Below are 26,994 nucleotides of genomic sequence, written 5' to 3'. Positions count from 1 at the left end.
CGGACGTACTGAAGCGTTACCATCAACTCTGTGGACAGTGTTGGAATATATGTTTGCTTTCCTCAACTGAGTTCAAGAATTTCTTCACTATGCGTGTACAGAAACCAATAAGAATTTCCTCAATTTTCCTCAGAATTTCCGCACATGTCACTTACACATGTAGTTGACCATGTGCGTATTTTCCCACACCGTCTGTGGAGGTTTGAGATGTATGCCTAAAGGCGTAGTGGATCGGCAGCAACACTAGAAATGTTTAGTAAATGCAAGATTCCAAGAATGACAAGAACCCTAATCGTCACACGCCACGAAATTACTAAGGACAACAACTTAACTGTGACATGACATCCAACGCTTAGCTAGCGCAGCTCGACTACTACTAGCAGTTGAAAAGGAATCGTTCATGGTACAACGAGCCTCTAGGTTAGGTGAGGGTTTCCCTATAAGGCTCGTTGAAAAGGGAGTATATACAATCTCTTGTTGGCTCTCGGGTTGGGCTGCTGTGTGTCGCAAGCTAAGTTGATGTATGCGATCGAGGGAGTAGAGTAGAGCTCTCAGATTCGATGGGTAGTCGCTCAGCTAGTACTATGGGAATGTGTGTTTTCAGCCGAATCTACCGAGAAGGGTTAATGAAGTGTTTTCATGTAGTTTTGTTGTTGCTGTTATGTTGTCATCGTCGGTGGGCATTCGCTCGAGTCAACTGGCCCCAATGGGCATTAGGTTCTTCGCCAGCAAGGCCCCCAAGCTGGTCTTGACCCTTAACTGCGGTTCCAGCTCTATCAAGTACCAACTCTTGGACATGAACTCTGAGGACTGCAAAGTGAAGGGTCTGATCGATTCGATCGGCACTGAGAACTGCAAGCTCCGTTTCGACGCTGAGAGCCCTAATGAGAGAGTTGAGAAGATTCCCAACATGTCCTATGAGGATGCTATGACTTCGGTTATCGAGGATATCAAGTCCAAGCCCGAGGTCAAGGAGGAGGGTATCACTGGTGTTGGCCATCGTGTCGTTCACGGTGGTCCTAAGCTCACTCAGCCTACCTTGGTCACCCCTGAGGTCCTGCAGGAGATCAAGAACTGCATCAAACTAGCTCCTCTTCATAACCCTGCTAATGCTGAGGGTATCGAGATCGCTGGCAAGATTCTCGGTTCTGAGGTTCCCCATGTTGCTTGTTTCGATACTGCCTTCCATTCAACTATTCCCGAGTACGCAAGCACCTACGCTATCCCTTATGACATTTCGAAGGAGCTCAAGTTGAAGAAGTACGGTTTCCATGGCATCTCGCATCAGTACGTGTCGTTGAAGGCAGCTCAGGATCTCCATTTGGACCCCGCTCGCTCCAACTTCATCGTTGCTCATCTCGGGAGTGGTTGCAGTGCCACTGCTGTCCATAACGGCAAGTCTGTTGATACCACTATGGGTATGACTCCCATGGATGGCCTTGTCATGGGAACCCGTGCTGGTAACCTTGACCCTGGTGTAGAGCAGTATCTCTGCGAGCAGCTCAACCTTTCCATTGAAGAGGTTACGAATATTCTCAACAAGCAATCTGGTCTTCTTGGTGTCAGTGGTATTTCCAACGATATGCGTGTGCTTATTGAAACCTCTGAGGATGAGTCCGTGGATCCCGAGAAGCGTCGTCGTGCCAAGTTAGCCATTGACATGTTTGTATACCGCCTCAGTCGTTATATTGCATCTCTGATGATCTCCACTGGTTCTCGTCTGGATGCCTTGGTCTTCACTGGCGGCATTGGTGAGAACTCTTCCTATATCCGCTCTCGTGTGATGCAGTCTCTCAAGTTCATGAGGTTCTTCGAGAATCCCAAGTACAACGCTGATAACGGTGCTAGTTCTGGCGGCATCATCACTGATTATGACAGCCCCACTACGGGTATGGTTATTCAGACCAATGAAGAGCTTCAGATCGCCAGGGAGGTGTTGCAGGTGCTCAAGGCCGTTTCGAAGGAGAACTAAGTCTAGGATATGTTGTCGGCTATTTATCTATCTTGGTATTTTCGATCATCAAGGTAACTTGATCATTCTGTGAACAATAGTACTTCCAAGGGTGTCTGTGTAATAGCTCACTAGATGTGTAGCACCCTCTATATAGAATTGTGCAATCTCTGCCCACTGTTCAGCTTCAGAGTTCTTGGTTGTGGTGTTAATAGTTAGTAAGGAAATGGCATGCTTGTCGTTCTAATGGCTCTCCCAGGCTGGCAATAGGAGTTGATCGGCGATAGTCGGTGGCATCACGTAAAGTCCTTGATTCGAGGGCTTTGTATGAGCATTGCTTCAAGTGATATGAATGCGCCATTCGATGTAGTCTTATCTAATAGGAGTTACTGCGGGACTTCTACCTCAAGTAATGTTGAAGGAACACCGATTGAGTTTTGGTGTAGCTCCAATTGTACAAGTCGATCACTAAACGTGACCTTCTTATTGTGTAAATGGTTCTGACATAACCGGGTTATGACAACTCGCATCTCATATCACTGTTTCCATCACGTGTGTTCGAGTACACTGGCAGTGGTGTCTAGACCTAGGATGTTCACAAGAATGCCATCTCCTTCTGGTGGTCACACGTCTCTTCCTCTGCCTTTCGGACAACTATAGGGGAGTATGCTCTCTGACAGAGTCTCTGTGCCAGAGCGAACGGGTGGGACGAGCCCAAAGCTTGCCCCGAGTAGCCTATTTGTTTCATCGGTTGTAACATAGGATCCAAGAGAAGATAACCCTGCAATTTGTAGGTTTCCTATCATGCACATATGGTAACCTATGATTAGGAATCCTGCTCATAGGATTCCTATGGCCCATGCCACCTACAATGCAATCATAGTGGCTCTACTCGGCCGCCTTATCACGCCGCTCGATCAGGCACCCGGCGCCACCACCTGAGATCGTTGACTTCAACAGGGCGAATCAGTCGACACTCTCGTGACGAGGGCCTCGTCCCTGAGCTCAATAAGCTATACTTCGAAGCCTTCGAATCGGATCCCACATTGCCGCTTCGTGGGTATCTCAGCGCCAGTGTTTCGTTTTTCATAATGCCCAGAAGATGGAATAATAACGTCCATCACAAAACCATTTATCACAGCTTTGCAGCCAACGTAGACGGAGTGGATGCGGAGAAGAAGGAAATGGTGGACCGAATGAGTCCACGTTGATGGTCTTAGCTAGTTCTAATGAGACGCTCCTCGAGGGAGATGTTGCCTCTGGTTCGCTCTCATAGTCAACCCAACACGTGGTGATTGTGCGTATGACAATGGAGATAACAATGGGATCAAAAGAGGTTTGTGCACCAATCTATCTTGTACATGCGTGCTACACCTAATGTAAAATGCTGAAGAATCACAAGGGAACAAGTTGGCACCATTAGTCCGCATACAGCAACAGCGTCTCCTACGTATCTATACCCTTCTCCTACTTATCTATACCCCTAACTTCATTCTCCCGGCTTGTATACTCCACGATTTCGTTGGATGAAATTGGTATAGTGTTTGGTGAATTCGAAATTCTATTATGGAGTCTCGAAAGTTGAATTTTCATTTCGAAATTCGAATCTGAACTTGCATTATGCGAGTTCAGATTCGAACCTCGAGATGAATACGCTTTCATTTTAGGCTAGAGCTAAAGCCTCTAGCACGAACTACTTCCTCCGCAGAATCACTTGAATTCAATTCCGACTCGCTGCGGCGACGCACGGGCTACTGCTGACCGTGTCCGTGACACCGGAACATTCTCTGTGACGCCGTGGCGCGGTGACACCTTAAGGTGAAGGAACGGTTACTGTGTTGTTCAGGCTTCTTTAAACCATTTGCCTTTGAGGTATGAGAAGTCTTATATCTGAATATGGCTCATCGGATACGTCGTCGGGCTTCCTACGATGGTCGAGACCGGCGGAAAAGAAGCCGTCAGTATTCCACAGATTCGTTCGGGCGCTTAAAGTCGCGCTCGAGGAGGACTACCGTCGCAGTAGGCTAACTGTGGCGGTGCTATGTGGCGTGATATTGTTGTCTATTCTTTCGTACATTTTGACCCTGCTGATGATCACTTATCGGCCTTCGTTACTTCTAGCAATATCTGTCGAGAAAATCTCCATGCAAGAGGTTTGGTGCGGTATGGTCACACTTGTCGGCGAAGCGAGGTATTGCGCACGAGGTACAGCTGAACTGAGGGTGCGGAATAAATTATGGTGTGACTTAACGATCCGCAGCTGGTTTATAGGGACGCCATATAACTACATTCATCAACTGGAGGATATCAATGTTGGAAATTATGAGATTGACGGAACTGTTGTAAAAGCATTTGATGAAAGTGTCTTGGTTTTGCCGGTTACTCTAGTATCGTTCACGGGTGACGACAGTTGGCTTCCTAAGACGAATCATTTTGCTCTACAGCTGGATGTCTTCGCGATGGGATGGCGCTTCAACGCTCTAGAATATGATGTACTGCAAAAGCCGAATTTCATCGTTCCTACTTGATCAGTGCGAGCTGTTCTCGGACACCAATGTTGAACGATGACTCTGCCGGTGTCGGTGCCTTCTATTTCGTTACATAAGTTATCGGATTAGCTGTCGCATAGAGTATCCAATCCAGTGTTATCAGTGCTTTGTACACTTCTTTGATTTGGAACTACGTCTTTCTGACCGGGTTCAATGTTTAAACTCTCTTTCTATTATTCGGTGAGTATACTTTGCAGTTGTGTAAAAGAGTATGTAAATCATTGGTTCCCGATTTATCCGGTTTGCAGTTTTTCAGGGCGGCGTTATGTGTTCGGAGCATCTGGAGTACTTCTGTCTATCAGATGAGACCTAGTGGACTCCCGTCGTAAGTTATGTCCAGTTGACTAGAGTTGCATAGAGCTCTCACATTCAATTTGGCGGAAAAGGCGGCGGGCCACTTCTCGCCAGACAGTTGCGTAGACACATAGCTCTTTGTTCGTTCCTATACTGAGTTGTTGCAGACAATTGGTTCATCTTCGAATGAGTGAGGTTCGCTGTGGAAGCGATTTGGGAAGACTTGAAATTGGTCAAGGAAAGTGCGGACTTGTAGTGGAAAGTCTCGATCAGCAGAAATCAGGATGGGAATATTATATATTTCGACGTTGAATAGACGTAAATGACCGTGATAGCTAGCATAGCATATCCCTAACATAGGAACCCCATGCATTGAAGCTTATACAGCGGAGGAGTTGATGAGGGTCGAATCGCGGAAAAAATTGGAAGGACCCCATGACGACAACTACTTGTGAAAGAACAAATTTCGGTGTACCTTATCGTTATCGGAACGGCTTCTCTGTTGTGATTTCCCTCTTGACTTATCAAAACCATACTTCAGCCAGTAACAGGGATATAGGAAGAGATGCTGATCTGATGCTAAAATATGCACCACAATATCGTAATACGTTCAAAACACCATCTAGCGAGGAGAGACAAATGCACAGCCTAGCTCAGATAATTACACAATAATATCACAAATTACATACGGTATCCTTGTCGGAGGGAGTTCACTACATAACAGCCCCCTGAAATGAGATAGCAAGCATTTACATCCTCGCTGACTTCTTAGCTCGGTCAGCAGCTTCTGCAGTCCAACTCTCAGCTCGAGCACGCTCTGGAGCACGTATCTGGAGTTGCTGGTTGGTTGAGTCACTCGCACCCGATGACTGCGATTGTGCAGGATCAGCTGCTACATCTTCATCTGAACAATGACGCTTACAGTTACCAAGCCAATGAGTCTCGACACCATTTGAAGTAGTTATCATCACATGACGTCCTCTCGTAGCCAGCACTGGAAAAGGGCCTCGAAAGGTAGGAGATAATTTATGAGCTCTCTCTGTGAAAACATAAACCATTTCACCGGGCTTGAGGTTGCTCTCATACTTGATCACTGGCAAAGACCGTTCTCGCTGGAGAAGCCACTCCTTGACGAATACACCGAGGAGTTTTCGCCGATTCCCACCAACTGCATCAGCAACCTTCATTAAGTCAAATACGGAGTTCGGCCTTGATAATATCAATGAATCATCAGCACCCTTCATACAAGGAACTGGCAAGGTGCGACCATAAAATAGTAAGGCAGGACAAATGCCACTCTGACCGATTTCACCATGATTCACCAGCCACTTAACTTGCTCCAAAACCAACTCGTCATGCCAGTCTGAGCCACCATCGCTAAGGACGAACTTCCTCAAAGCTTCCAATATTATCCTATGCCGTCGTTCATAATAACCTCCTGCTTCAGGATGATTACTGGGATGTATATTCCAAGATATGCCCACACTCTCAGCCCAAGACTGAACCAATCTTGACGAGAATTCACCATCAGAGTAACATACCCTTGGAAATCCACAACGCATGAAAATCAAAGTCATCCCTCGTACTAAGGACTCCGCCTTAGTATCAGGAACGATTTGAAAGTCACAGTAGGCAGTATACCAGCAAGTACAGGTTAAGAGCTTTCCCCCTGAACCAACATGAAGGACATCTACTCCTACACGTTGCCATGTCGCCGCCATACCCTCCACAGGACGACGAGTACCGTATGGAGCCAGCTCTCGGCCTTGTTTCGAAGCAGTCACTTGACACACACCACAAGCTTGACAGACACTACGACAGAGGTTCCCCATCTTCGGAAACCAACACCAGTCCGAGAGCAGAAACTTCAGCTGTCTCGAGTTAGCATGACAGTCTGCATGCGCTTGCATCACCAATTCCTTCCTGACCTCGACAGGCAGTACAAGTTGCTTAACAATACTACCCAAAGCATTGAACCTTTGGACCCGGAAAACAACTCCATCATCATCTTTGATGAAGCCGTTACCTTTAGCAAGAGCTTGAACCTCAGCACATGTCTGCTGGGCTTCCCTGACTGCATCTAAGTCACAGTAACGGGGACACTGAAATGGTTCAATTGCTATATCGTCATCATCATCACCAAGCACATCCAACGTCTCAGCATAAAACTCACCAATAGCGTCTTCTTGTAAAAGACTACTTGAGATATGCAGAGGATCAACCTCAGTGACATCACCAGAGGCAAGATCCTGTGGTAGGACCCTTGCCATGGAATCCACAAGCTTAACCACTGAAAGACGAGGCACCCACAATGTAGCATCAACTGTCCGATGGTATTCAGTTACCATCCTAAGGTCCAGCTCGGTAGCCGCATGATCAGCTTCAAGAGTATGCCAATACCGACCACCAACAGTGTTAGCATTATCACCAATCATCACCACAGGAGAGGTGCATAGAGGGAGGAACCTATGCAGAGCTAACAACTGTGCTTTACGTTCACGAAAAGTTGAAGAGCGAAGCATATCCTCGTCCGTCACTAAACCACCATCGAGAGAGAGCGGGAGCAGCATACATACCTCATCATCGGCCAGCTCTAAAGATATTTCAGAGCACATCTTGATGGCCAGCCCATCAAGGGCGAGATGCCAGCCTATAGCTCGGGGACCAATATCCGCAATCTCACTCTTCTTGATTATGATAAGTTGAAACATGATGGCAGCCCAAGCATCCTTATTACAATCAACCATTATGGCCGTGCCAGCCACTTGGCAGCCCTCTCCATTACCAAGAACGTAGAGGCAAACCAGCCCCGATAAATAGTAACGAGCAAGCTCCTTCACCAAAGATGTTGCCTTCGAGCTCCTAGGATCTAGTCATTGAAGTCTACGAAGAATTACCTTGGCTTCTGGAGACAACCATTTAGAAAGCCATTGGAACCTACCAGCCCAGCTGCGGATCCAACTCTTTCGCTGTTCCAGATCATGGAATCTCTCAAAGTCTGTACAACTCTCCTCAATCAAGGCGGTAGTCAATGCAGGTCTCTTCACATTAGGGAAGACCTCACTTCGATAGCAACGAACTCCACAGAAATCGACCATGTCGCCAGACTCACATTTATCAAGTGCCACCGTAAAACCATATCGGGTAAATAGGTCGATCAAAACTTTTTTTGCTTGGAGAACACTATCCCTATCTCCCCCTCCTAATAGGCTCCATTTTCATCCTGAAAATGGATCAGTCTCACGGCTAGTCCCATTTTCTTACAGATGATACGGGCCTCTTCCAAAACCGACCCCACCACCCTTGAGAATAGGACCGGGCTGTATCGCCATCCTTGTGGTAATACAGTACACACCCATAGACACTCCACACCATTGGCATCAATAGTCCTACATACAAAGAGAGGCCAAAGTTCATCATCCAGATGAACGGATGAGAAGGCATCACTTAGGTCAATCTTAACAAAGAACTTTCTCATCGATGGCGGCCACAATCGCAAAATGATCAGAGCCCCATCCTGAGACTGAGTAACCTCACCACTCCTCCTAGGAATTGATGCGACATCAGATTTCATAACCCACACATAACCACCCGATTTATCAGGAGCCGTTTTCGGAACCAGTTGCATAGCATTAAGTCTTCTAAGATCCAAGGTCACTCTAAAACGGGCCTCAATCTGTTCATCACTCATCGAGCAGATATCGGACTGAGTCAGTGATGAGTCCTTAGAACCAGCCTTCTTATCAACCAAGACTACCTCGTTGATCACCATAGCCTCCTTGACAGTTGCCGCTCGAAATTTCTTCTCATTAGCTGCAATACAGAGCCTTCGGTGGATCGCTATCTCTCGAGTGCGATTACGCTTCCGCCTGGGCTCAGTGAATGGCATCACCGAGATACCACTGAGGGCAGGACACGAGACAGTAAACCCTGACTCACTCTGATGAATGGAGCACTTGTCCCTTACATCTAGAGGATGCAGAACATCAAGCTTATCACCATTCCCATCAGGCAATACAATCTGGGCCAAACCAGAGCTCATACCGGGTTCATCACCAAGACATACTATCAGCTTCCGCTTCAGATCCACTGAGCGCCTAATAGTCTCAATGCCTATTATAAAATCCGGCGACAGCCCCTCAATAACTTTGACCTCAACATGATCCACAATTACATGCTTGACCTCGTCCTCAATATTCACACTAAAAGCACCCAAAACTCGAGCATAATCTCCATTACCAAAAGTCACATTACCACATGGATCAAGATGGCCGTCAAGTATTTCTTCTTTGACCATATCCTTGAACACATTTGCATTCATATAAGCAGATCCATGGCCACCAGTATCAAGTAGAGCTGGAAGTCTGGCAGCATAGCCAGGTAATCCCTCCACTTGACGAATCACCAACCTTACAGTACAAGCACTGTCTCCTGCAAGGGCCAGAACATCATTAACGACAGTTAATTTCTCAAAGCTCTTGCTTTGAGAACTTACACCAATCTTAGCACCATCCTTCTCAACCTCCTTACTGGAAGTAGCAGCAGGATCCTTGCACTGTCCCGACTCTGTACTTGTATTCGCCATCGGCTGTGACAGTGATGGTGTAGCAGAAGGTATCATTGACCTCAGCACGGGACAATTACGGCGTAGATGTGGACCACTACAATGCCAGCACCTGAGAGGCCCTCTAGATCGAGTGGGTCTCTCTCCTTTCACCTCAGATGGAGAGTTCTTCGCCACCTCCAACGTAGCATTAATCGTCGGCGGTGATACCGTAGCTCCAAGATCTCCTGCTTCATCAGCAACAGCATTCACTGAAGAGTCAATGTTTGCATTCTCCCAAAGACTAAGCACAGAGCACAACTCGTTTACATCTCTTATGTGAGAGTAGGTAGCCTTGACTGCTTTCTGGTAATTGGGCTTCAGACCCTTAACGAACTTATCCAAGATCTCATCCTGTGTAATCGTAAGGCCAATACATTTACCCTCCATAACACCTTCTCGTAGTCGACCAATGTAGTCGCCAATGAGCTCATTACTCTGTTGTTTAACCTGCGATAGACGATTTCGGTAGCGAATACTATCATTCGTTACGTCAAAGGCCGAACGCAAAAAGGTCTCAGCAGCAGCTAGTCTACTCTCTATAGCACCCTCAAGTAAAAGATGCCTTTCTTCAAGCATATCAATGAGCTCGCTCTTGACACTGGGAGAGAGGCACTTGAGTAGAAACCTCCAACAGTTATCCAAGGAAAGACCATACAGTTTACAAGTTTGCAGCCATTCCTTGAGAAAGAAAATATGGGTCTTGGATCACTCCGTCCAGAGAACACCTTCCCACCTGCAGGTAACGGTAGAGAAGATATCACTCCCATAGATCGCACATTAGTAGCTTCGTCAGCCGAGGACTGCTTATCAAAATGATAATCGGCAATACTAGCAGTGTCACCACGGCTCGACTCTGAAGGAGCAACAACATCGGGAATACGAGCATGATATCTGTATCCACCAGTAAACTGCCTTTGTTGTAAAATACTCCTACCAGTAGTCGACTTAGTCGCAGAGCATGTTTGCCAGAGATGCCTCAACTTCAAGCACTCGTTCATATCATCACCAGCAGTCTTCTTGATCAAGGCATCAACTTCATCTTGACGAAGGTACATCACATAGCGAACATCCAGACCAGTTGCTCGAGCAAAATCTTGTCGGGCAGTCTCTTCCGTCTCATCATTAATCCTGCATTGGGTACCAATGTTGTGATTTCCCTCTTGACTTAACAAAACCATACTTCAGCCAGTAACAGGGATATAGGAAGAGATGCTGATCTGATGCTAAAATATGCACCACAATATCGTAATACGTTCAAAACACCATCTAGCGAGGAGAGACAAATGCACAGCCTAGCTCAGATAATTACACAATAATATCACAAATTACATACGGTATCCTTGTCGGAGGGAGTTCACTACACTCGTTTGTTGTTTCCCCTCCCGTGGACCTGATAGACGTTGCTGTTTTCCTATGGATTTATAGCGTGCACTGAAATGAGCATTCCAGCGATTGCTTTGCTCACTCCCCCGCAATAGACTTAACTCGTATTCTTGGATTCGTTCACGTTGAGTTGAACCAAACAGTGTGGGGGTATCTGCAACTGTTCTGTAGAAGCGGACACGGCTCCAGGCTCAGCTCGCGGCTGAGTGGGCACAAGTGAAGGCGAAGATGGTGGCAAACGCCTGGCCAAACTGGCGGTGCAGACTGGAGTCGGCTTGCAAGGCCCAACGGGACGGCGAAGGCGAACTACTCAGGTGGGCAGTGCTTGCTAGTTGCGGCGCTGATATGGAAGAGGAAGCAGAGGAACCCCTGTTAATTGCGAGAGACGCAGGCCTTCCTTGAAGTTTCCTGCTGGCCCGTTCAGAACCTCAGAAATATCTATTTCGTCGATAGCTAACAGTGCAGCCACCTCAAGCAGCCTCGAGCCAGGATTGCAACGAAAGGCGCCGCCGGGGCTAGAGCGGCGTCGGCAAATACGTCTGCCGCCTTCAGAGTGGGTACCCGCAGCGACAACCAGGAATTTGACTCCTACGCAGAGTACTCGTAGCGTGCCGACGAGAGCCATTCGGAATTGCCGAGCCACTGCTTCTGTTTATGAGTACGAGAATCTATCAGTTAGGTCGGACCATGACGTTATAGAACGCTGCTGTTCCATTGCAGGGATCAGTAACGTCTCCAAGCTAAGTGTTAATCACAGCAGAAGTAGACTGGCGGGCAAGCCTGGGTTAACCGCTGTGAATGGAGGAGACTGGGGCTCGTCCTCGAACAGAGCTATCTCAGCTCCCATTCCTGGACGCCGAGTGAGAGTCGCCACTGAGTCAAGCACGAGGGATGGTTGGTTTCACGGAGCTACCGAGCTTACACGTCCAGAATTGGACGGGGGAAGGCGGCAAAGTCATCGTTGCCGACTACTGCACGGCAAAAGAAGGGGTGACACCGTGTCGCCGACACGACGCTGATGGTGTCACCATGGTGCAATAATTCGCACCAATGCAGCTACCATGTAGCAACTACTGATTCTGGTTTCTCACAACCCCGAATGTTGTTTTGTATGAGTTCATATCACAACGCCAAGCTAAGACATTCAGAAACATGAAAATCGTGCTGGTAGTCACACCAAAGGCGGCTTTATCGGGCCGAGGTACTCTTCAGGCTGCAACTTGGGCCTGACAATCAATGTGAGTCGGCGGCACGTACTGGGCATTGCCCCTACCGGAAGTTCTCGGGCAAAGGCATCATGGCAGGGGTGAGCGCAGGAAGGCCCTCGGCTATCTCGACTCTGAGAATAGCGCATTGATCACTCTTTGAGTGGTTCTAGTTAAGACCTGCAACGACGCATCTGGTCTGCTAGCTGGGCACACGTCCGGACTGCTTGATCGAACAACCTAGAGGAGAAGCTGGCCATGGGTAGAGTGTTGTAATACAGTACTCATCGCGGCACTGGTCGTAGTATTGTTTATTAACGTGGTAGCACTTGAATTCTCCCTGGTATCTGTAGCACTGGTCATAGTAGCGACGGCAAAGACCTTACGAGACTTCTCGTTCCCATTTTGATCTCTTCTCGTCGTGTATCCAATCCTTGCGCTCGTGGAGGAACGTGGCAAAGCTGTCAATAGATATCAACGCTTTTAAACCCGGCGTTCCAATGCATCGGTGGAATCAGTGTTGGAATATAAGTTTGCTTCCCTCAGCTGAGCTCGGGAGTTCCCTCGCTAATTAAAGGAGGATATATGCGGACTAGGGTGTTGAGAAACCAACAAGAATTTTTCCCGAAATTTCCATATTGTCACCGACACAGGTGCATATTTTCCCACCACACTGTGGTGTCTTATTCCGCCCACTTACCCCATCCATACGAACTCGCTTATCGTGGCGAACAGGAGGAACTTCTGCCAGAATGTCTGTCGATAGATCTTCTTGCCGATCCAGCTGGCAGCCGCGGCCGCTGGTCCCCGGTACACCGGGAGGTTCACCAGACGTGTAGATGAGAACATCAATGGCAACTGGAAGTCTCTGTCAACGTCGGAGCGACAGGGATTTTCATAGACCCCCCCTGAGTTTCACCAGCGCTCCCAAGGTAGAGCTTCACATGTGTAATGCATTTTTGAGAGCACTTTATTTTTGGGCGGAAAATAAAGTATACACGCTTGTCGAGGCAGAATATACGAACCATAGGTGAAAACGTTAATCAACTCTAGCCAGCCAACTCCAGCAGCGCACCAGAACAGGTCTGCAAGTGGTGAAACGACCGTCGAGGAAATGCAAGATTTGTAAGGCTCGGCAAGAAATCAAGACCGTCTTTAAATTACGTTGGTGGTGACGAGATGAACTGGTTCGAGAATCTATTTGGTTTCAAAGAGGCAGCGTAAGTCTGTTGCATACCGCTATCTTTTATACATTCTATGTCAGGTACAGCCTCACAAGAAGTCATTTCTGTGAAAGGCGACTGCTGGACGGCGCAATTCTTTTGGAGTCTAAAATCGATGGCCGGTGAGGACGCGCCTGTTGTTATCACTGGTGTTATCTTCTGGGTGTCAGAGAGTTCGACGTGGGGCGGTTCACGATGCCGACTTTGGAGTCGTTGAGAAACGAATATGCGGTTTTGGTCGAGGACAGTATGAACAGGAGTATGTGCCTTGTTTAGGCTCGTCTAGGTATGCTGATGGTCTCAGGTGGACACCTCCGTAACGGCGCTTTTAGCCTTACTAATATAGTAGCGGACGTTAGGGACCTCCACAGAGACCCGCTGAATAAGGGCGCTGTGTTCCAGGTGGCGAGCCAGTTCAACTGTTTAGAAATGCCCAACATGAACTTGACACCTGAGGTTTGACGGGGCGTGTTGCTGATGATGATTTTATACTTACCGTCTAGGATGGTATCACGAACTATATCAACGACCCCACGCAAGGTCCGGCCTGTGCTATGGAGTGCGCCCCTGGAACGCTGTATAGGAACTACTTCGTGAGTGCTCCTCTTGCATTCTTCTCAGGGCGGTCTTCAGGTTAATGTCAATCCTGATGGGACTCTAAATGACGATGGTGGTGAATCTTTAGAGTGAGTATTTCGAATCATCATCGGACTTGGTCATTTATGTGCAGGCCGGGGCAGCACGCAGACCGTCAAATCAACTGTCTGGTCTATTTGGGTAAGGCCCTAGGGAACAGCATGGAACGCTACTGGCATCTTAAAAACGGGTAGGAGGGAAAGTTGCTCATGTGTTGGTATTATAAATGCTCAGCTACGCCCTACCATGTGAGTCGACTTCACTCGATCGGCTATCGGATAGGCTACAGTCGCTGTCTGAGGACAAGCTGGATGACTTAGAGGAAAACTGGCTGTTGGTGTGCAGTGGAATACTGAAGTAAGACAGAGAGTGATGAGCTCAAGTGCACCTCTTCATAGGTGTCCTCGGTCGAGTACAGTGAGCAACGAGTAAGCCAGGTGTATGCTTCTGCGGTACCAGTGGCGTATGCAGCTGGTACTACTGCTGCCCAATGGGAACCATTTGCTAGACTGGTAGGCCCCGATGGGCCTCAGTGACTGTGTAGGGCTTAGTAGGTACTGAGAGGCTGCTATGAGAGCACTCTACTGGTTGCGGCGTTGCTGGCTATCGAACAGGGTAAACGGGAGAAGGTTTATCTCACACTGGTCGGGGGCGGTGTTTTCGGCAACGATGAAGGGTAAGTCGTAGTCGCAGGCCTCTATTAGTGATGATGAGCATTCAGGTGGATCGTGGATGCAATACGAGAGTCTCTCGTGAGCCTGGAGGCGAAGTTTGGCGGTTTCCTTCCGATTGATGTGGTCGTTGTCCATCACAGTCGAGTCAAGCCAGCCTTCGCAGCGCTTGAGGACTGGGCGATTATTCGTTCTACTGTTAACTAGTTGAATTAGTGCTCTGGGTTCCTAAATGATTTTTCTGCTCGGATACCGCTCCTCGCTGAAGTTTTTCAATTATGACCAGCTATTCGCAGAGTAGCTATGGGAGATGGTGGGAATGTTTAGGCAACCATTCGAGAATACTCGCTCTTTGTCGGGACATGTGCATGTCTTTTTGTGGAGGGCTGGTGACTTCGAATGAATAGTGGGCTGATGTGTTAGTCGCAGAGTTACAGTTCGCAAGTGGTACATGCTGGGTAGGTTGTTCGAATGACTCGGATAAAAAGGAGGGTGATGCCTATGAACTAATTTTAGGCTTGCAACTTTGCTAGTCGGTGCTTGGGCAGTTTGAAGTTTTCTGAGTGGTGGATTCTCTTGGAAGTGAGCGTTCTGATGCAGCTTATGTGCACAGTTTGTAGTGCCGTAAGAGTGGCTTCTGCGAAACAGAGAAGCGTGTGGGAGTTTTACCCCCCAGTAAATTGTAGTACCTGGATAGGTTGATACACCGGTCGAGGCGGGAAGGCCTTGCCTTTATTCTTATCGAGATTCATCGTAGTCTTTCACTCAGGAGCCTCTGCAAGGTGTTAGGACCGCAGGGTCCGGGATATTGGCGTCATCTACCTGGTCGTTATCGGTGATGTACTTTGACTGTTGTAAAGGGTTGCCTGTTAGTCTGTGGTTCCACTACTCATGACTGGTATTTCGGATTCATTCGAATCGAGGATAGCTGCTCGCCGTAGGAATTTCAAAAAGGCCTCGGGCGATGCCAATGATATGCGTCGTCGCAGGGAGGTGCTGTGTGGCGGGCGGTGCTGTCCGATGGTAATGGCAGTGTCTCAGGATGCCACTGTGCAAATTCGCAAGAAGGAAAAAGAGGATCAGCTGGTCCGACGTCGTAGACTAGGCGTCGAAACCGAGGAGAAAACACAGGCGGATTTCAAGACGCCGAGTAAATCGGCGACTCATGTTGGCTTGAAGGAGGAAGGTAAGCATGGTAGTGGAAGCACTCTTGCTGTTTGTGATGGAGCTCAGATATCCCAGCGTTGAAAGCGGCACTCAGTGGGAGTGACGAGGCGGCTGTGATGGAGGCTCTGGTGTCCTTTAGAAAGCTGCTGAGCAGAGAGGACCGGCCTCCTATTCAAAATGTCATCGATGCTGGGGTAAGTCTACCGCGGCCGTTGACGGAGCTGAGTCGGCTCTACTAGGTGTTACCACGCTTTAAGGAACTGCTGGACAACCCTATGTCATCTAAGATGCAGTTTGAGGCCGCATGGGCGCTCACTAACATTGCTAGTGGCAACCACGACCAGACTCTGACGGTGGTTGAGCTCGGTTCGTATGGGATCATATACGCCAGCCTCAGTAATGGCACTGCAGGTGCTGTGGAGTCATTTCGGAAGCTCCTATCGTCGAAGAATGCTGAACTGCAAGAACAGTCTATTTGGGCGGTCGCGAACATTGCTGGCGATGGACCAGGTGGGGTCGCTGCCGACTCGATAGCCTCTCATGGCTACGGTAGGTATCAGAGACCAATGTTTGAGACTTGGCATTCTCCAACCCTTGTTGGACGTCATTCGTGCTGGGCAGAGTATCGGCCTAGTGAGACTGGGCACATGGGCGTTGAGTAACTTCTGTAGAGGAAAGCCGGTGGGAAGGGAAGCAGTTTACTACGTATTGAGTGATGGCTATTTAGGCGCCTCCCCTTGAAATTATCTCACCGGCTCTGGCCACCCTGGCTATGGTGCGTACGAGTCTCGGTGCTGTGGGTGACCTGGTCGTGGCAGGTCCTCGGTCTTGATGATAGAGAGGCTCTGACGGATGCATTGTGGGCGGTGTCGTACCTATGTGATGGTCCTAGTGAGAGGATAGAGGCAGTTCTGATGAGCGGAGCGATACCGCGTATTGTGCAATTACTAGGCCATGATAACCCTTCGGTAGTTGGCGTGTAAGGATGTATCGTATTCGACTCCACAACGTGCAGGTCCATACACCAGCACTACGTGCAATCGGCAATGTAGTAACGGGGGAAGCTCACCAGACAGCGGCTGCGGTAGGAATTGGGGGGGAGTCATCGTGGTAGGTTTATCTAGGTTGATGCTGGGCTCGTGCTCGCTCTGAAGCCTCTGTTACGGAGCTCTAGGAAGATGGTGAGAGGAGGAGGAGGAGGAGGAGGAGCACTGTTGACTAGTGTGGTTGGGTTGTTAAGATACGGAAAGAGGCGGTCTGGACCCTGAGTAACATCTGTGCCGACAAGGACATACAGATTCAGAAGGTAGGTGTCTTGGGCCTCACTGTGGTGAAATATACACGTGGTCAAGTTTTGGTGACAATCTGGAAAATCTGGGAGAAATTCTTGTTGGTTTTTTTACATATTGATGAGTAGGCTTCTATTATCAGTGGAGGAATACCTGAGCTCAGCTGAGGAAAGCGAAAATATGTTTTGATACTGGATACTGCGCGAGTCAGGTTATTGATAGCGGTCTGTTGGCCGAGGTGTTCGAGATGATACTTGGTGCGAAGGAGCACGAGATTCGTCGAGAGGCTGTCTGGGTGGTCTGCAACCTCTGCACCGGTGGTACGCCGGCACAGGTCCGCTATGTTGTTGATCACTACAAGGCTATCTCGGCTATCTGTGAGAGTATCGCGGACTGGTGGAAGACAGCAGAATATATGGTATAGGCACAGTACTGAACGTGAAGGACTCCAGAATGGTCCAAGTCGCGTTAGAAGCCATTGAGGGCATTCTCAAGGTGGGGTCCGAGGTACAGGAGAAGTCGGGCGCGAGCGTGAACCGCTATCTGGAGTGAGAGGCCTGTAGGTGAGCTGACGAAGAGGCTGTGGTTATGTATAGGTTGTTGGAAGAATGCGGCGGCCTTGATAAAATAGAGGAGCTCCAACAGGACAGCAGCAAAGACGTTTACGAACGGGCTGTTAGCATTTTAGAGGGGTATTCGACGCAGTGTTGGAATATATGTTTGCTTTCCTCAGCTGATTTCGTGAGTTCCCTCGAGTATTATAGGAGTTCATATACGCGTTCGGGTGGAAATGTTCAGAAACCAACAATAATTTCCCAACATTTCCTCAAAATTTTCACATTGTCACCAGCACATGTAGTTGACCATGTGCATATTTTCCCACACTGCTTCGGCGGAGGTTGTTAATTTTGGTTCTTGGATGGCCAGTTACTGTGAAGTTGAGGAGGAGAATGGGGGCTTGGGGAACGGCAACATCATGACCGATGGCCTGGGCTCAGTTCACCAGCAGGAACTGCCACACTTCGCTTTTGCATGACTGATTCGCGAGTAATTCACACCGTCGTAAGCATCCACCCCGCAGTAGGGTCACTTAAGGTCGATCTCAACTAGCAAAGGGTAGAGTTGTGTTATTGGGTCTGTGGAAGTCAATGGTGAGGTTGCTTAGTTGTTATGCCCAGTAGAAGGGTATTCGACGACAGGTTGGTGGACATCGTGGGCGATCGACAAGTCGCGTGGTGGCTAGTCGTGTCTACGGCGGTATATGCCCTCCTCTCAGTACTACTGTGCTGGGGTCTCTCGTGAATCGGCGGTGTTCAGATGTCAGTGATTCCCCCATCACTAGCGGTGATGATATTGGCCGCGCTAGTAGTAGCAGCCGTGTAGGATGATGATGTATAGTAGGTGAATGTTGAGATGTTAGTGCTGCAGGTACATCAGTAGTTATAGCGGATTGGAGCCTCTGGAGCCGGCTCATCTTCTGCTCTTTCCTGGCCTCCATCCGAGGTCCTTGAGGGGTAGTGCTGAACGTGATAAGACGTCCGAATTGGAGGATAGAAGACGGCAGTCGGAGGGTTCGTCATGATGGTGGTGGTGGTTGCTGTCGCGGATTTAGTCGTTAACAGTTACACCGCGAAATGTGTTTGAATCGGCTTCTAGGGCGAAAATGAGCCCAGGATCGTCAGGGACGACGAAGGCTAGTCTGAAGGAAGAGGCTCCTCTAGCGACTCCGGTGAAGTGGGTTTATATGCTGAGGAGTTTTGCTCCTCATTGATGCAGATTGACGTTGCCTACGCTATCGGGTGAGAGCTGTTGGTCTAGAACGAAGGGCGTGACCGATGGAGGGGTTGGAGGTGGCTCTTTACAAGCTGAGGACGATGGTCCCGGCTCGCAGTCAGTCTCCAGTTGGGCGCCTATGGTTGGTATGCTCCTGGTAGGTCTATTCCAGCGGCTCTGCCTCGTAGGGGAGATGAGGGTATGTGGTTTCGTGTGAAGGGTAGGGAAGGGGTAGTATGAGGCACAGTAGATGGGGTCTCAGGCACGTTCCTGCATGTGGAGTGTTCTAGGGAGGCGAACGAGTTATCAGATGAGGATCATCCGGCGGCGTCTCGAGAAGGCAGTATTGAAGCCTCGGTGAGTCAGTGAGGAACTGCTTGGATTTACTTGCAGGTTGGGTGCAGGTGTTGAGCGCCTCTGAGGAGGGTTCGGTGTCTGGAGCTGTAGATAGTAGTGATTCTAGAGAAGCAATGGTGGCAGCGGCGGCGGGCAGGAGGCGATTCCGGAGGCGACGGAGCATCAGCGATGCGGATCTCACGTGATAATAGGGCCTGTGTGGGTTGGTGGTACGTGAATAACTGAAAAAATGGTTTCGTTCGGAGTGAATCCGGAGTTCTCCCTAGTGCTGGGGTCGTGAAGTAATACTAGATACTATATTAAGAATGGTTTTTCACCCATTTTGGCATAATACTAAGTGTAAAACGCGATATTCGCGGTATGCAGTGGTCGTGAAATCTGTTTTTTTCGTATTACGGGTGAAATTCTAATATAAACATGGAGTATTATATAACATGTATATCTAGTCTGTGTATATGATAATAAGCATATACTAAATGTATAGTATACATAATGAGGATGATTTTGAATTGAATGACTAACTGTGTTCGTTCGAGGTACACAGCGTACTTGGCAGAGCTGGCCATGGAGCGGAAAGAGAGCGTCTCGGTAGAGTGTGGTATGCTGGATGAGTTTAGAGGAGACTTTACGTAGGAGGGCATCATCAGTGTATTGATCACAAGCCTCACCGTCGCAGATTGTCATCGTGAGATAGCTCAGTTGAAGTCAGTGTCGGCGTCGCCTCAACGTCAACAGGTGGGTTGGAGGGATCCGTCGTTACTTCCCCAGGTAGGGATGGGCAAGACAGGCTAGGGCTGAACCCAGATGCTCCGGAATTCGTACCGCAGTATCTGAGTCGATCGTGGCTCTCCATGAACGCCCCACCTCCGGGCATCGGCCATCGGAGGACAGGTAGGCAAGCGTGAAATACAGGTCAGTCGCTATACGGGGCGGGCTAAGCGGCCGATATGTCACAGACATGCGGCTGTACTCTCAGGCGGTTTCTGGGAGTCTCGAAGATTCCGGTGACTTCATCTACACGCGTGTTTCGTGGTGAGCGCGGTAGCGGTCGGTGAATGGTGTTATCCACTCACAGGTAGTATAAGGTGAAGTCGACTACCATTTATTCTTGTTGGATTGCTTGTATCATCGTCATCATCATCAACAACAACTTCAGTCTGTGGTATCACCAGCTGTTTTCTCAACGGGGATGATGCTCATAATTCAGTAGGGCATGAAGGACAGCTAGCGTTGGAGTTGTGTTACAGGCATGTAAAATGCATTTATATTTTATCTACTGGTCTTGGGTAGGCTTTTTCCAGTGCATGTCTATTGATGAGAGCAGCGAAGAAGGTGTTCGGCAACCGTTGACAGGGGGAAGCGAAGCGGTGGGTATTCGGGAGATCAGCTCGTTGGACTTCCTACCTCCGCAGGCCTGTATGTGCCTCCTCAGAGTCGGCAAGGCCCCAATCCCCTCCTGTGCAGTTCGCTGGTACGGCATCGAACATTTCACGATAATATACCGTTCGCGTTGCGAGTGTTTGTAGGAATCGCCGCTGGTGCAATGGGAATGAACGGGTGAGTTCATCTCAACTCCTGATGGGAGTCAGTTGTGGCCTTCAGGATTACCTTTTTCTTCTGGGAAGGGCACGGTTATACTACTCACGTCTTAGGAGTGTACATGACGGCATTATCCGTCATCATTACAACAGCTGAGTTCTTACCATTTGCCGTGGACACCTTGATACCCGTAGGAGGAGCTATGCCCAGTCCCGTATCGATTTGCGCTACTTTGCTTTTCCCCTCAGTGGATGCCGTTCCTCAAGCACTACGGTTCACGTGCGGTAGTTTACCTATTGGCAGCTTTCCTATGCATGGGAGAGGAGATGGGCTTTACAAGTAGTGTCGGATGCATGCTCGTTGACGGGGAGTGCTTGCCAGGTCGATGCGCTGGGGTCCTGATGTTCATGGGCTCGGCGGCTTCGTTCGCCTTCCATCGGTTCTACCCTGGTGCGATGGAGCACGCTCTTCGGCCGGGAAGAGTGGTAGGGTTAGATGGGAGCACAGATGATGGTGTGGCCATGGGCCTCATAGGCGAAAACCCATGCGCGTGAGGAAGCGGTAATGTACCTTCTGAGTGTCGCTGTATTATTATTATTATCTCTCGTGGAGCTCCGTCTTGAGTTTGCCTACTCTATCGCTATATAAAAAAGTGGGTGAACTCATTGCGATGGAGGGACAGTGGTTGGGTTAATACACAGCTAGGGGAATATATAGCTTGTCTAACGCATTATCGCTGATGACCGGCTCACCCTGCAAGAGGGAGAAAGGTGGTACTGAGAGGTATCCGAGGTCAGTAGAGGCCAGTGACTCGAGGCGGATGGTGCTGCTGAGCAGGTTTGAGCTTCGGGAGGAACACAAGACGGAATTGAAGGAAGCCTTTGATGTCTTCGACAATGAGGGTACTGGTACTATCGACATCAAGGACCTCCGAGTATGCATTAAAGGGAGCGTTGGGGGGGGGTAGGGTTGTTGTGTTAGAAATGCTTCTTTAGGTCGCATTGCGAGCTCTTGGATCTGAACCGGGGAAAGAGGAGATGAAGCGTCTGGTTGGTGAGACGCTGGGCATGGTCCGACAGTGATGATCTACATCAGGGAAGTACACGAGGGTCGTGGGACCGAGGAAGGGGTCGGCGGGAGAAGAGATGGTGACAGAAGATAAGCAGTCACCCTGGCAGCAAGAAGAAGGGGATTTATTAGGATCATCGACAGTGTATCAGCAGCAGCATGAGGTAGAGGACGAGGAGGGGAGTAATAAGGATGGGCAGGAGGAAGGTGATGGAGGGCCAGTGAGGGAGCATGGTAGTAGAGGGTTGTTTATTCCAGGGGGAGGTGGGTATATTGAGGTACCTTGGACTTCTGTGAGTTTCTTGAAATAATGTTGGAGAAGATGACAGAGAATTGCTCAAGGGCTGAGGTAGAGCAGGCCTACCATATGGTCAAGGGGGAATCTGGGAAGGTGTCTCGGGAGGATCTCAAGGCGGCAGCGGCTGAGCTCGGTGGGTCTGGCGAGGTATTCATGGTGGTTAAGACAATGAGGCATCAGGTGAACATATAGGAGAAGAAGAGTTGGATGAAATGATGAAGGAGGCGGATACGGACGGCGATGGGTTAATCAGCGAGGAGGAATTCATTGGGATCGTCCTCAATCCGGATAGCGCCTCAATGTGAGCATGTTATGAGGGGTGTACCAAGTGTTAGCGCTAGACCCTAGCTTGCGTTCATAATGCTATATTAATGACTGAGGGCTGTAGGTAGCATAAGGATCATGAACGGCGTAGTGTGGGGCGTATGTTCACCGTTTCCTGAGTTTTCAGAGATGTTTGCTAACCATTGAAGTGGTACTAAAACCAACAAGAATTTCCTAAAACTTTCGCGTTGGTCTTCATATTCGTGAGGTCGTCGATGGTACTAGGTAGGACCGACCGGAGAACGGGGAGCTCCAGAAGTTGGGAGAAAATGACGTGGTTGATGTGGCGTCTTCATCGAGACGGAAAACGTTGTGAGTGTGATGAGGCGTTGGGGCCTTTGCTGAGTTGCTCGTGCATGTTGTACGACGTAGTGTGAGGGAATGTAAGCGGAGGAGGGCCAGTGTTATTCTCGCAACGGATGTAAGTCATACGAGGATGTCATTGTGGCACAGCAACTCAACTTTGGGGAGGTGATTGTTCTGCGGTCAATGTTGGCGAGCTTACTCGAGGAAGCTGTGTCCCCGGCGGCTCGCATTAGAAACAGACCTCCTGACTTTGACTGGTAGTAACGAGGTTCAATTGTACTCAAGACGGGATTTCAATTCGGTGATGAGGAGAGGCAATAGAGGCGAAGCCAGTGTAGTTGTAGCTGTTTCCTGTTGTACAACTGCTCTGCTATGATGCTGACCGAACATGATGTGGGTCCATCAACTTATCTGTGATGATATAATGCAAGTCTGCACCCGGTTTCTAGTGCTTCCCTCGGTGGATCATCATGGACCGAGGTATGATTAATGAGAAATCTTTAGTAATCTGAGATGATCTGTCGGTGATTGGAGCTCCCCCATAACACACATGATGTGTATGTGTAGAACCTAGTAATCATTTGTGAGGCTGACAGAGCATGATATCTTGTGGTCGAGTTGATATAATATAATGACTCGAGGCATCATCAGGCAAATTTTTCATTATGAGGCTACAACGACCGTCACTGCCAAGCCATCGGACGGAAATCGCCTTGCTAGTGGACAAGGCAATCTCTGTACTACAAAGTAGTACTACTACAGCATGGCATTGTGAAAAGTCGTTTTAACAGTGGTATGTCTCAGTGACTATATCAGCCCTGGCCCGTGAAAGGGATATGTTGGATGAGGAGTGGCGGCGACTGGAGGAGGCTCAAGACCAAAGCGATCATCTCGCTGCAGTCCACGCTCATACTATCCCAACAGAACTCTCTTCTGAGACTGGCAACGTACCTCCTATAGAGGAAGGAGCTGTGAGAGACTTCGTTGTCTTTGGCATCAAACAACGGCATCACGGGTCAGGTTAGTGTAGCGGAGCTTCTCCCGCCGGCACCGCAGGCCGACGATCCCGTCTCTGCAGCAGCTGCCGTTGCCGCCATGGAGTTCGATACGCACGCTGCCATCTCTCCCATAAAGGCAGTGGCGGCAGCCGCTCAGCAGCTGTCTTCTCGTGGACGTGAAGGCCGAAGATCAAGTGGGATTCCTGGTGTTAGCTGGCATCCTCGGACGGGTGACGATTGGGCTCATTGTCGCCTGGGACGCAGGGGTTCGTGATAGGTCGGTGGGTAGCACGATGGACTGGCGAGGATAAGAAGGAGCATTCTAAGGGATTCTCTTCGAAGCGACATGGTGACGCTAAGGCGCTTCAGATGGCTGTTGGTAAGTGGCGACTTGAGAGTATTACTGTTCATCGGTGGGGCCTTGTCAGCCACTAGAAGAGCAATGCATGTTCGAGCGACGGATCACCCATCACCCATCGTTGAGGAGGCATCGATGTCGCCCCCCTCTGAAGCCTCGGAAGAGAACGAGGAACCACCCGCTAAGAGGAGTCGTGACGAAGGACAGCTCTGTAATCAGCGTTAACGATGAGATTGCTCATTCTTCCGTTCCAGATGAGACGATATCAGCGCTAGCTCAGCTAGCGAGTGATCCCGTGCTTGGTCATCCTGGCCCGCCTGATCACTTAGCGACTGTAGAGGACTGTCTAGCCTTGTGTGATCTCGGCACGGTAATAACGAGAACTTGTGCTCATTGCCTATATGATGCTACCCTGGCAGCTGGGATCGCATCCTCTGACGCCCGATGCGGAACGAGAGGTTGCCGAGGCTGTACTGCCTCCACTACCTTCAGGAGCCCATGCTAGCTCGGATCGACCCAGTGGCGTGAGACTACAGCCCACGCTGGGGGACTTTCTCTAGTATGTATCCTCTGCAGATACAAGGAGTAACTTGGCACCCATTAAATCGGACGTGGGCTACGCGATGGCGGGAATCTGAAGGGCAGCAACGGAGCAAGAGCTTTGCTATGTCGAAGTATGGAGATGACGGGGCATTTCGGCTCGCTATAAGACTCCGGAAGGTAGTCCTGGTTTGTTATGGCGGATACACCGTGCGATGGTCAGCTTCTTGAAGATTTGGGCTTCGTCTCGCCGCATATGGGCCGACCATCAGAACGAGGGACTCCACCAGTCCCTGCTCTCCCAAGCACTGAGGCCTGGATACCAAACGCAATGCCAATCGCTGATGGCCAGACCTCTGAGGCTGCTTCAATGCCGCATCATATATCTGGCGGTAAGGTGAGGAGTGGTGTGCCTGGTGTTACCTGGAACGAGACCTACCAGATGTGGGTTGCGAGGTGGCGAGAGGAACCCAAGGGTAGTGTCAGTCCATTACTGGGATCGATGTGATCACAACCACCCTCAGGACGAGAGAACAGCCGAACGTTCTCGGTGAAGCAATACGGGGCACATGAGGCTTTGCAAATGGCAATTGATTATAGGAGAATGATGGAGGAGGTCGGGAGAGTATGTCTACCAAGAGGGGCTACATCTTCGACCACTCCGATGTCCCATCACGGTGACGCTGCACAAGACCATTGATGAATAGTATTATTCCGTCATCGCCATATTGAACTTTGTTCTGTCGTTAATGATTGAGGGGAGAGCTCTCAACAGTTTTTCTTTCGCTCCCCTGCCTCGTTATGTTTCGACTGGAGGCGAATCCTCGGATGAAGCGTAGGGTACTCTCTGGCAGGGTCGCGTATCTATGACATAGTCTTACGGATGATCCAATCGTCGGCCATTGATCGATGCAGCATCATTCTTCAAAGAACACTTGGTTCAGGATTTTGTGGTAGGGATCAACATGGCAATACTCTACACAACACAGACCTTAGTCTTCATCTCATTGCGAGGGACTACTCCAGATTAGGAAGTTAACGTCGGAACCGAGACGTACGACGGTGTATTAAGTACGCTGACGGTACGACGGTGTATTTACGATGTTCCATTCAATCCGGTATGCCACCCGAAGATGTCACTCAGTAAAGCTGGGGCAACTATGCCATCCCGAGATGTGGCCGCATAGACCCAATCTCCTCAGCTGGGGCAACTATGCCATCCCGAGATGTGGCCGCATAGACCCAATCTCCCCAGCTGGGGCAACTATGCTTTTCCGAGATGTGGCCGCATAGACCCAATCTCCTCAGCTGGGGCAACTATGCTGCCCCAAAATGTGGCTTAACGCAATCAATCTCTTCAACTGGGGTAATTATGCCACCCGAAGATATGGCTCAGTTCTATCAATCGCTCCAGTTGGGGCAACTATGCCACCCTAGAATATTGCTCGATGCCATTAATCTCTCCAGCTGGGGCAACTATGCCACCCCAGAATATGGCTCGATGCCATTAATCTCTCCAGCTGGGGCAACTATGCCACCCCACGAGAGGTGGTATAGTTGCCTCGACCCGTTGGAGAGATTTTACCAAGGGCGAACTAGGCGTTTTAAAGGCCGTGGTGTATCGTATCGTGAACCATTGATGTGTATGATGAAACTACGCACGATGTAGGTTCAGAAATGCGTTGAAAAGAGTGGAATTGGAGTGTTGGGAGCCAACTAGAATCAATGAGTGGGAAGCAACGCATAAGAGCGACACATGCTGACCGAAGCCCAGAGCCTCGGTCGCTCAAGAGTAAGGGCCTCAGACCCTTACTGTCGTTCGTGATTCTGCGACGAGGGCTGAAGTTAAGCATATCTTCAGACGTTTTGGGTGTCACAACTATGCCGTTGCTGCATAGGTTTTGCATGGTCATTCTTCGCTGGACTTCCGGTGATATCGTACCGGCATCGGAAGAAGAAGAAGTTTTGCATTTTTATGGTATAGGAGGATCCAAGTCTCAAGTGCTACACCTTTGTGTCACTGAAGGGTTCTGATTACTATTCAATAGTGTCCTTGTCAAAGACTCTGGCACAGTGTTCGGAGCCGCGACGTGAATCGATTAAACGGGCGCTCGCTAATGTGATTGACGTTCTTGTCCAGCGTATACCAATCTTGTACTTTACAGTCTGCGAGTAATGGCTTCCTCATCGCATTCGTCGTCCTCACCAAGAATGTCGTTGATGGGTCATCCTCTTGACCCCGGTCACTCGTGCATTGAAGAAGTGCAGGCTTCTGCTGGTGCCACCGATCATGCTTCTGGTGGTGGTCTTAAGTGCAGTACACCTAAAGAGGTGACGGCGCAAAAAGCAGCGAGCAGAGTTGGATTTGACTTACCAATACAGTCGGATTCTCACAGTAATCTTGGTCTGGACGATTCTACTTCAACCCTTGGGGGTTATAATGATAGTCTATTTTGTGA

The 26,994-nt window shown here is 49.3% G+C and overlaps 10 protein-coding genes across 10 annotated transcripts in view; 7 read left to right on the top strand and 3 right to left on the bottom strand.

Annotated features, from left to right (window-relative positions):
• Positions 1-656: 656 nt before the first annotated feature.
• Positions 657-2,101, top strand: Pmar_PMAR006974 (Acetate kinase, putative). Its single transcript, XM_002783400.1, has one exon. The coding sequence runs from the start codon at positions 662-664 to the stop codon at positions 1,970-1,972; it is 1,311 nt and encodes a 436-aa protein (XP_002783446.1). The 5' UTR covers positions 657-661; the 3' UTR covers positions 1,973-2,101.
• Positions 2,102-5,543: 3,442 nt separating this feature from the next.
• Positions 5,544-7,541, bottom strand: Pmar_PMAR006973 (retrovirus polyprotein, putative; the record flags this gene model as incomplete). Its single annotated transcript, XM_002783399.1, has 1 exon — positions 5,544-7,541. One exon carries the CDS (start codon positions 7,539-7,541, stop codon positions 5,544-5,546), a length of 1,998 nt encoding a protein of 665 aa, XP_002783445.1.
• A 455-nt stretch (positions 7,542-7,996) lies between these two features.
• On the bottom strand, positions 7,997-10,578 carry Pmar_PMAR006972 (hypothetical protein; the record flags this gene model as incomplete). The annotated part of the gene is made up of 3 exons (XM_002783398.1): positions 7,997-9,847; positions 10,177-10,253; positions 10,335-10,578. The coding sequence occupies 3 exons, from the start codon at positions 10,576-10,578 to the stop codon at positions 7,997-7,999; spliced, it is 2,172 nt and encodes a 723-aa protein (XP_002783444.1).
• A 1,376-nt stretch (positions 10,579-11,954) lies between these two features.
• On the bottom strand, positions 11,955-12,248 carry Pmar_PMAR006971 (hypothetical protein; the record flags this gene model as incomplete). Its single annotated transcript, XM_002783397.1, has 3 exons — positions 11,955-12,009; positions 12,057-12,122; positions 12,169-12,248. The coding sequence occupies 3 exons, from the start codon at positions 12,246-12,248 to the stop codon at positions 11,955-11,957; spliced, it is 201 nt and encodes a 66-aa protein (XP_002783443.1).
• Positions 12,249-13,167: 919 nt separating this feature from the next.
• Pmar_PMAR006970 (conserved hypothetical protein) lies at positions 13,168-14,725 on the top strand (the record flags this gene model as incomplete). Its single annotated transcript, XM_002783396.1, has 11 exons — positions 13,168-13,208; positions 13,253-13,333; positions 13,382-13,470; positions 13,516-13,667; positions 13,715-13,804; positions 13,833-13,897; positions 13,942-14,037; positions 14,082-14,204; positions 14,266-14,359; positions 14,402-14,523; positions 14,569-14,725. The coding sequence occupies 11 exons, from the start codon at positions 13,168-13,170 to the stop codon at positions 14,723-14,725; spliced, it is 1,110 nt and encodes a 369-aa protein (XP_002783442.1).
• Positions 14,726-15,409: 684 nt separating this feature from the next.
• On the top strand, positions 15,410-18,060 carry Pmar_PMAR006969 (importin alpha, putative; the record flags this gene model as incomplete). Its single annotated transcript, XM_002783395.1, has 15 exons — positions 15,410-15,511; positions 15,560-15,704; positions 15,752-15,879; positions 15,925-16,051; positions 16,097-16,195; positions 16,239-16,366; positions 16,413-16,460; positions 16,504-16,653; positions 16,701-16,769; positions 16,810-16,866; positions 16,926-16,991; positions 17,186-17,351; positions 17,399-17,522; positions 17,571-17,666; positions 17,902-18,060. The coding sequence occupies 15 exons, from the start codon at positions 15,410-15,412 to the stop codon at positions 18,008-18,010; spliced, it is 1,614 nt and encodes a 537-aa protein (XP_002783441.1). The 3' UTR covers positions 18,011-18,060.
• Positions 18,061-18,637: 577 nt separating this feature from the next.
• Pmar_PMAR006968 (hypothetical protein) lies at positions 18,638-21,197 on the top strand (the record flags this gene model as incomplete). Its single annotated transcript, XM_002783394.1, has 12 exons — positions 18,638-18,708; positions 18,751-18,864; positions 18,909-18,978; positions 19,010-19,104; positions 19,228-19,285; positions 19,641-19,692; positions 19,781-19,839; positions 19,932-19,995; positions 20,631-20,661; positions 20,707-20,833; positions 20,892-20,982; positions 21,025-21,197. The coding sequence occupies 12 exons, from the start codon at positions 18,638-18,640 to the stop codon at positions 21,195-21,197; spliced, it is 1,005 nt and encodes a 334-aa protein (XP_002783440.1).
• A 185-nt stretch (positions 21,198-21,382) lies between these two features.
• Positions 21,383-22,314, top strand: Pmar_PMAR006967 (calmodulin, putative; the record flags this gene model as incomplete). The annotated part of the gene is made up of 6 exons (XM_002783393.1): positions 21,383-21,435; positions 21,481-21,577; positions 21,639-21,696; positions 21,739-21,945; positions 21,990-22,142; positions 22,190-22,314. The coding sequence occupies 6 exons, from the start codon at positions 21,383-21,385 to the stop codon at positions 22,312-22,314; spliced, it is 693 nt and encodes a 230-aa protein (XP_002783439.1).
• A 990-nt stretch (positions 22,315-23,304) lies between these two features.
• Positions 23,305-26,255, top strand: Pmar_PMAR006966 (hypothetical protein; the record flags this gene model as incomplete). Its single annotated transcript, XM_002783392.1, has 11 exons — positions 23,305-23,386; positions 23,444-23,610; positions 23,660-23,867; positions 23,915-24,016; positions 24,066-24,206; positions 24,250-24,365; positions 24,415-24,519; positions 24,572-24,715; positions 24,759-25,011; positions 25,060-25,160; positions 26,205-26,255. 11 exons carry the CDS (start codon positions 23,305-23,307, stop codon positions 26,253-26,255), a joined length of 1,470 nt encoding a protein of 489 aa, XP_002783438.1.
• Positions 26,256-26,746: 491 nt separating this feature from the next.
• Positions 26,747-26,994, top strand: part of Pmar_PMAR006965 (hypothetical protein) — a gene marked incomplete at both ends in the record, with an annotated part of 1,856 nt that continues 1,608 nt past the window's right edge. The window contains one exon of the mRNA XM_002783391.1: positions 26,747-26,866. Coding sequence (XP_002783437.1) covers positions 26,747-26,866 — 120 coding nt within the window. The remainder of the gene's footprint in view (positions 26,867-26,994) is intronic.

The sequence above is a fragment of the Perkinsus marinus genome (assembly GCF_000006405.1).
Source record: "Perkinsus marinus ATCC 50983 genomic scaffold scf_1104296937060, whole genome shotgun sequence".
Taxonomy (NCBI): domain Eukaryota; phylum Perkinsozoa; order Perkinsida; family Perkinsidae; genus Perkinsus; species Perkinsus marinus.
Note: the sequence above shows the minus strand (reverse complement) of the source record. Positions and strands in the feature narration are given on the sequence as shown.

Coding starts and splice junctions, on each gene's coding strand:
- Pmar_PMAR006974 (XM_002783400.1), top strand. CDS start 662: ATGTTGTCATCGTCGGTGGGCATTCGCTCGAGTCAACTGGCCCCAATG.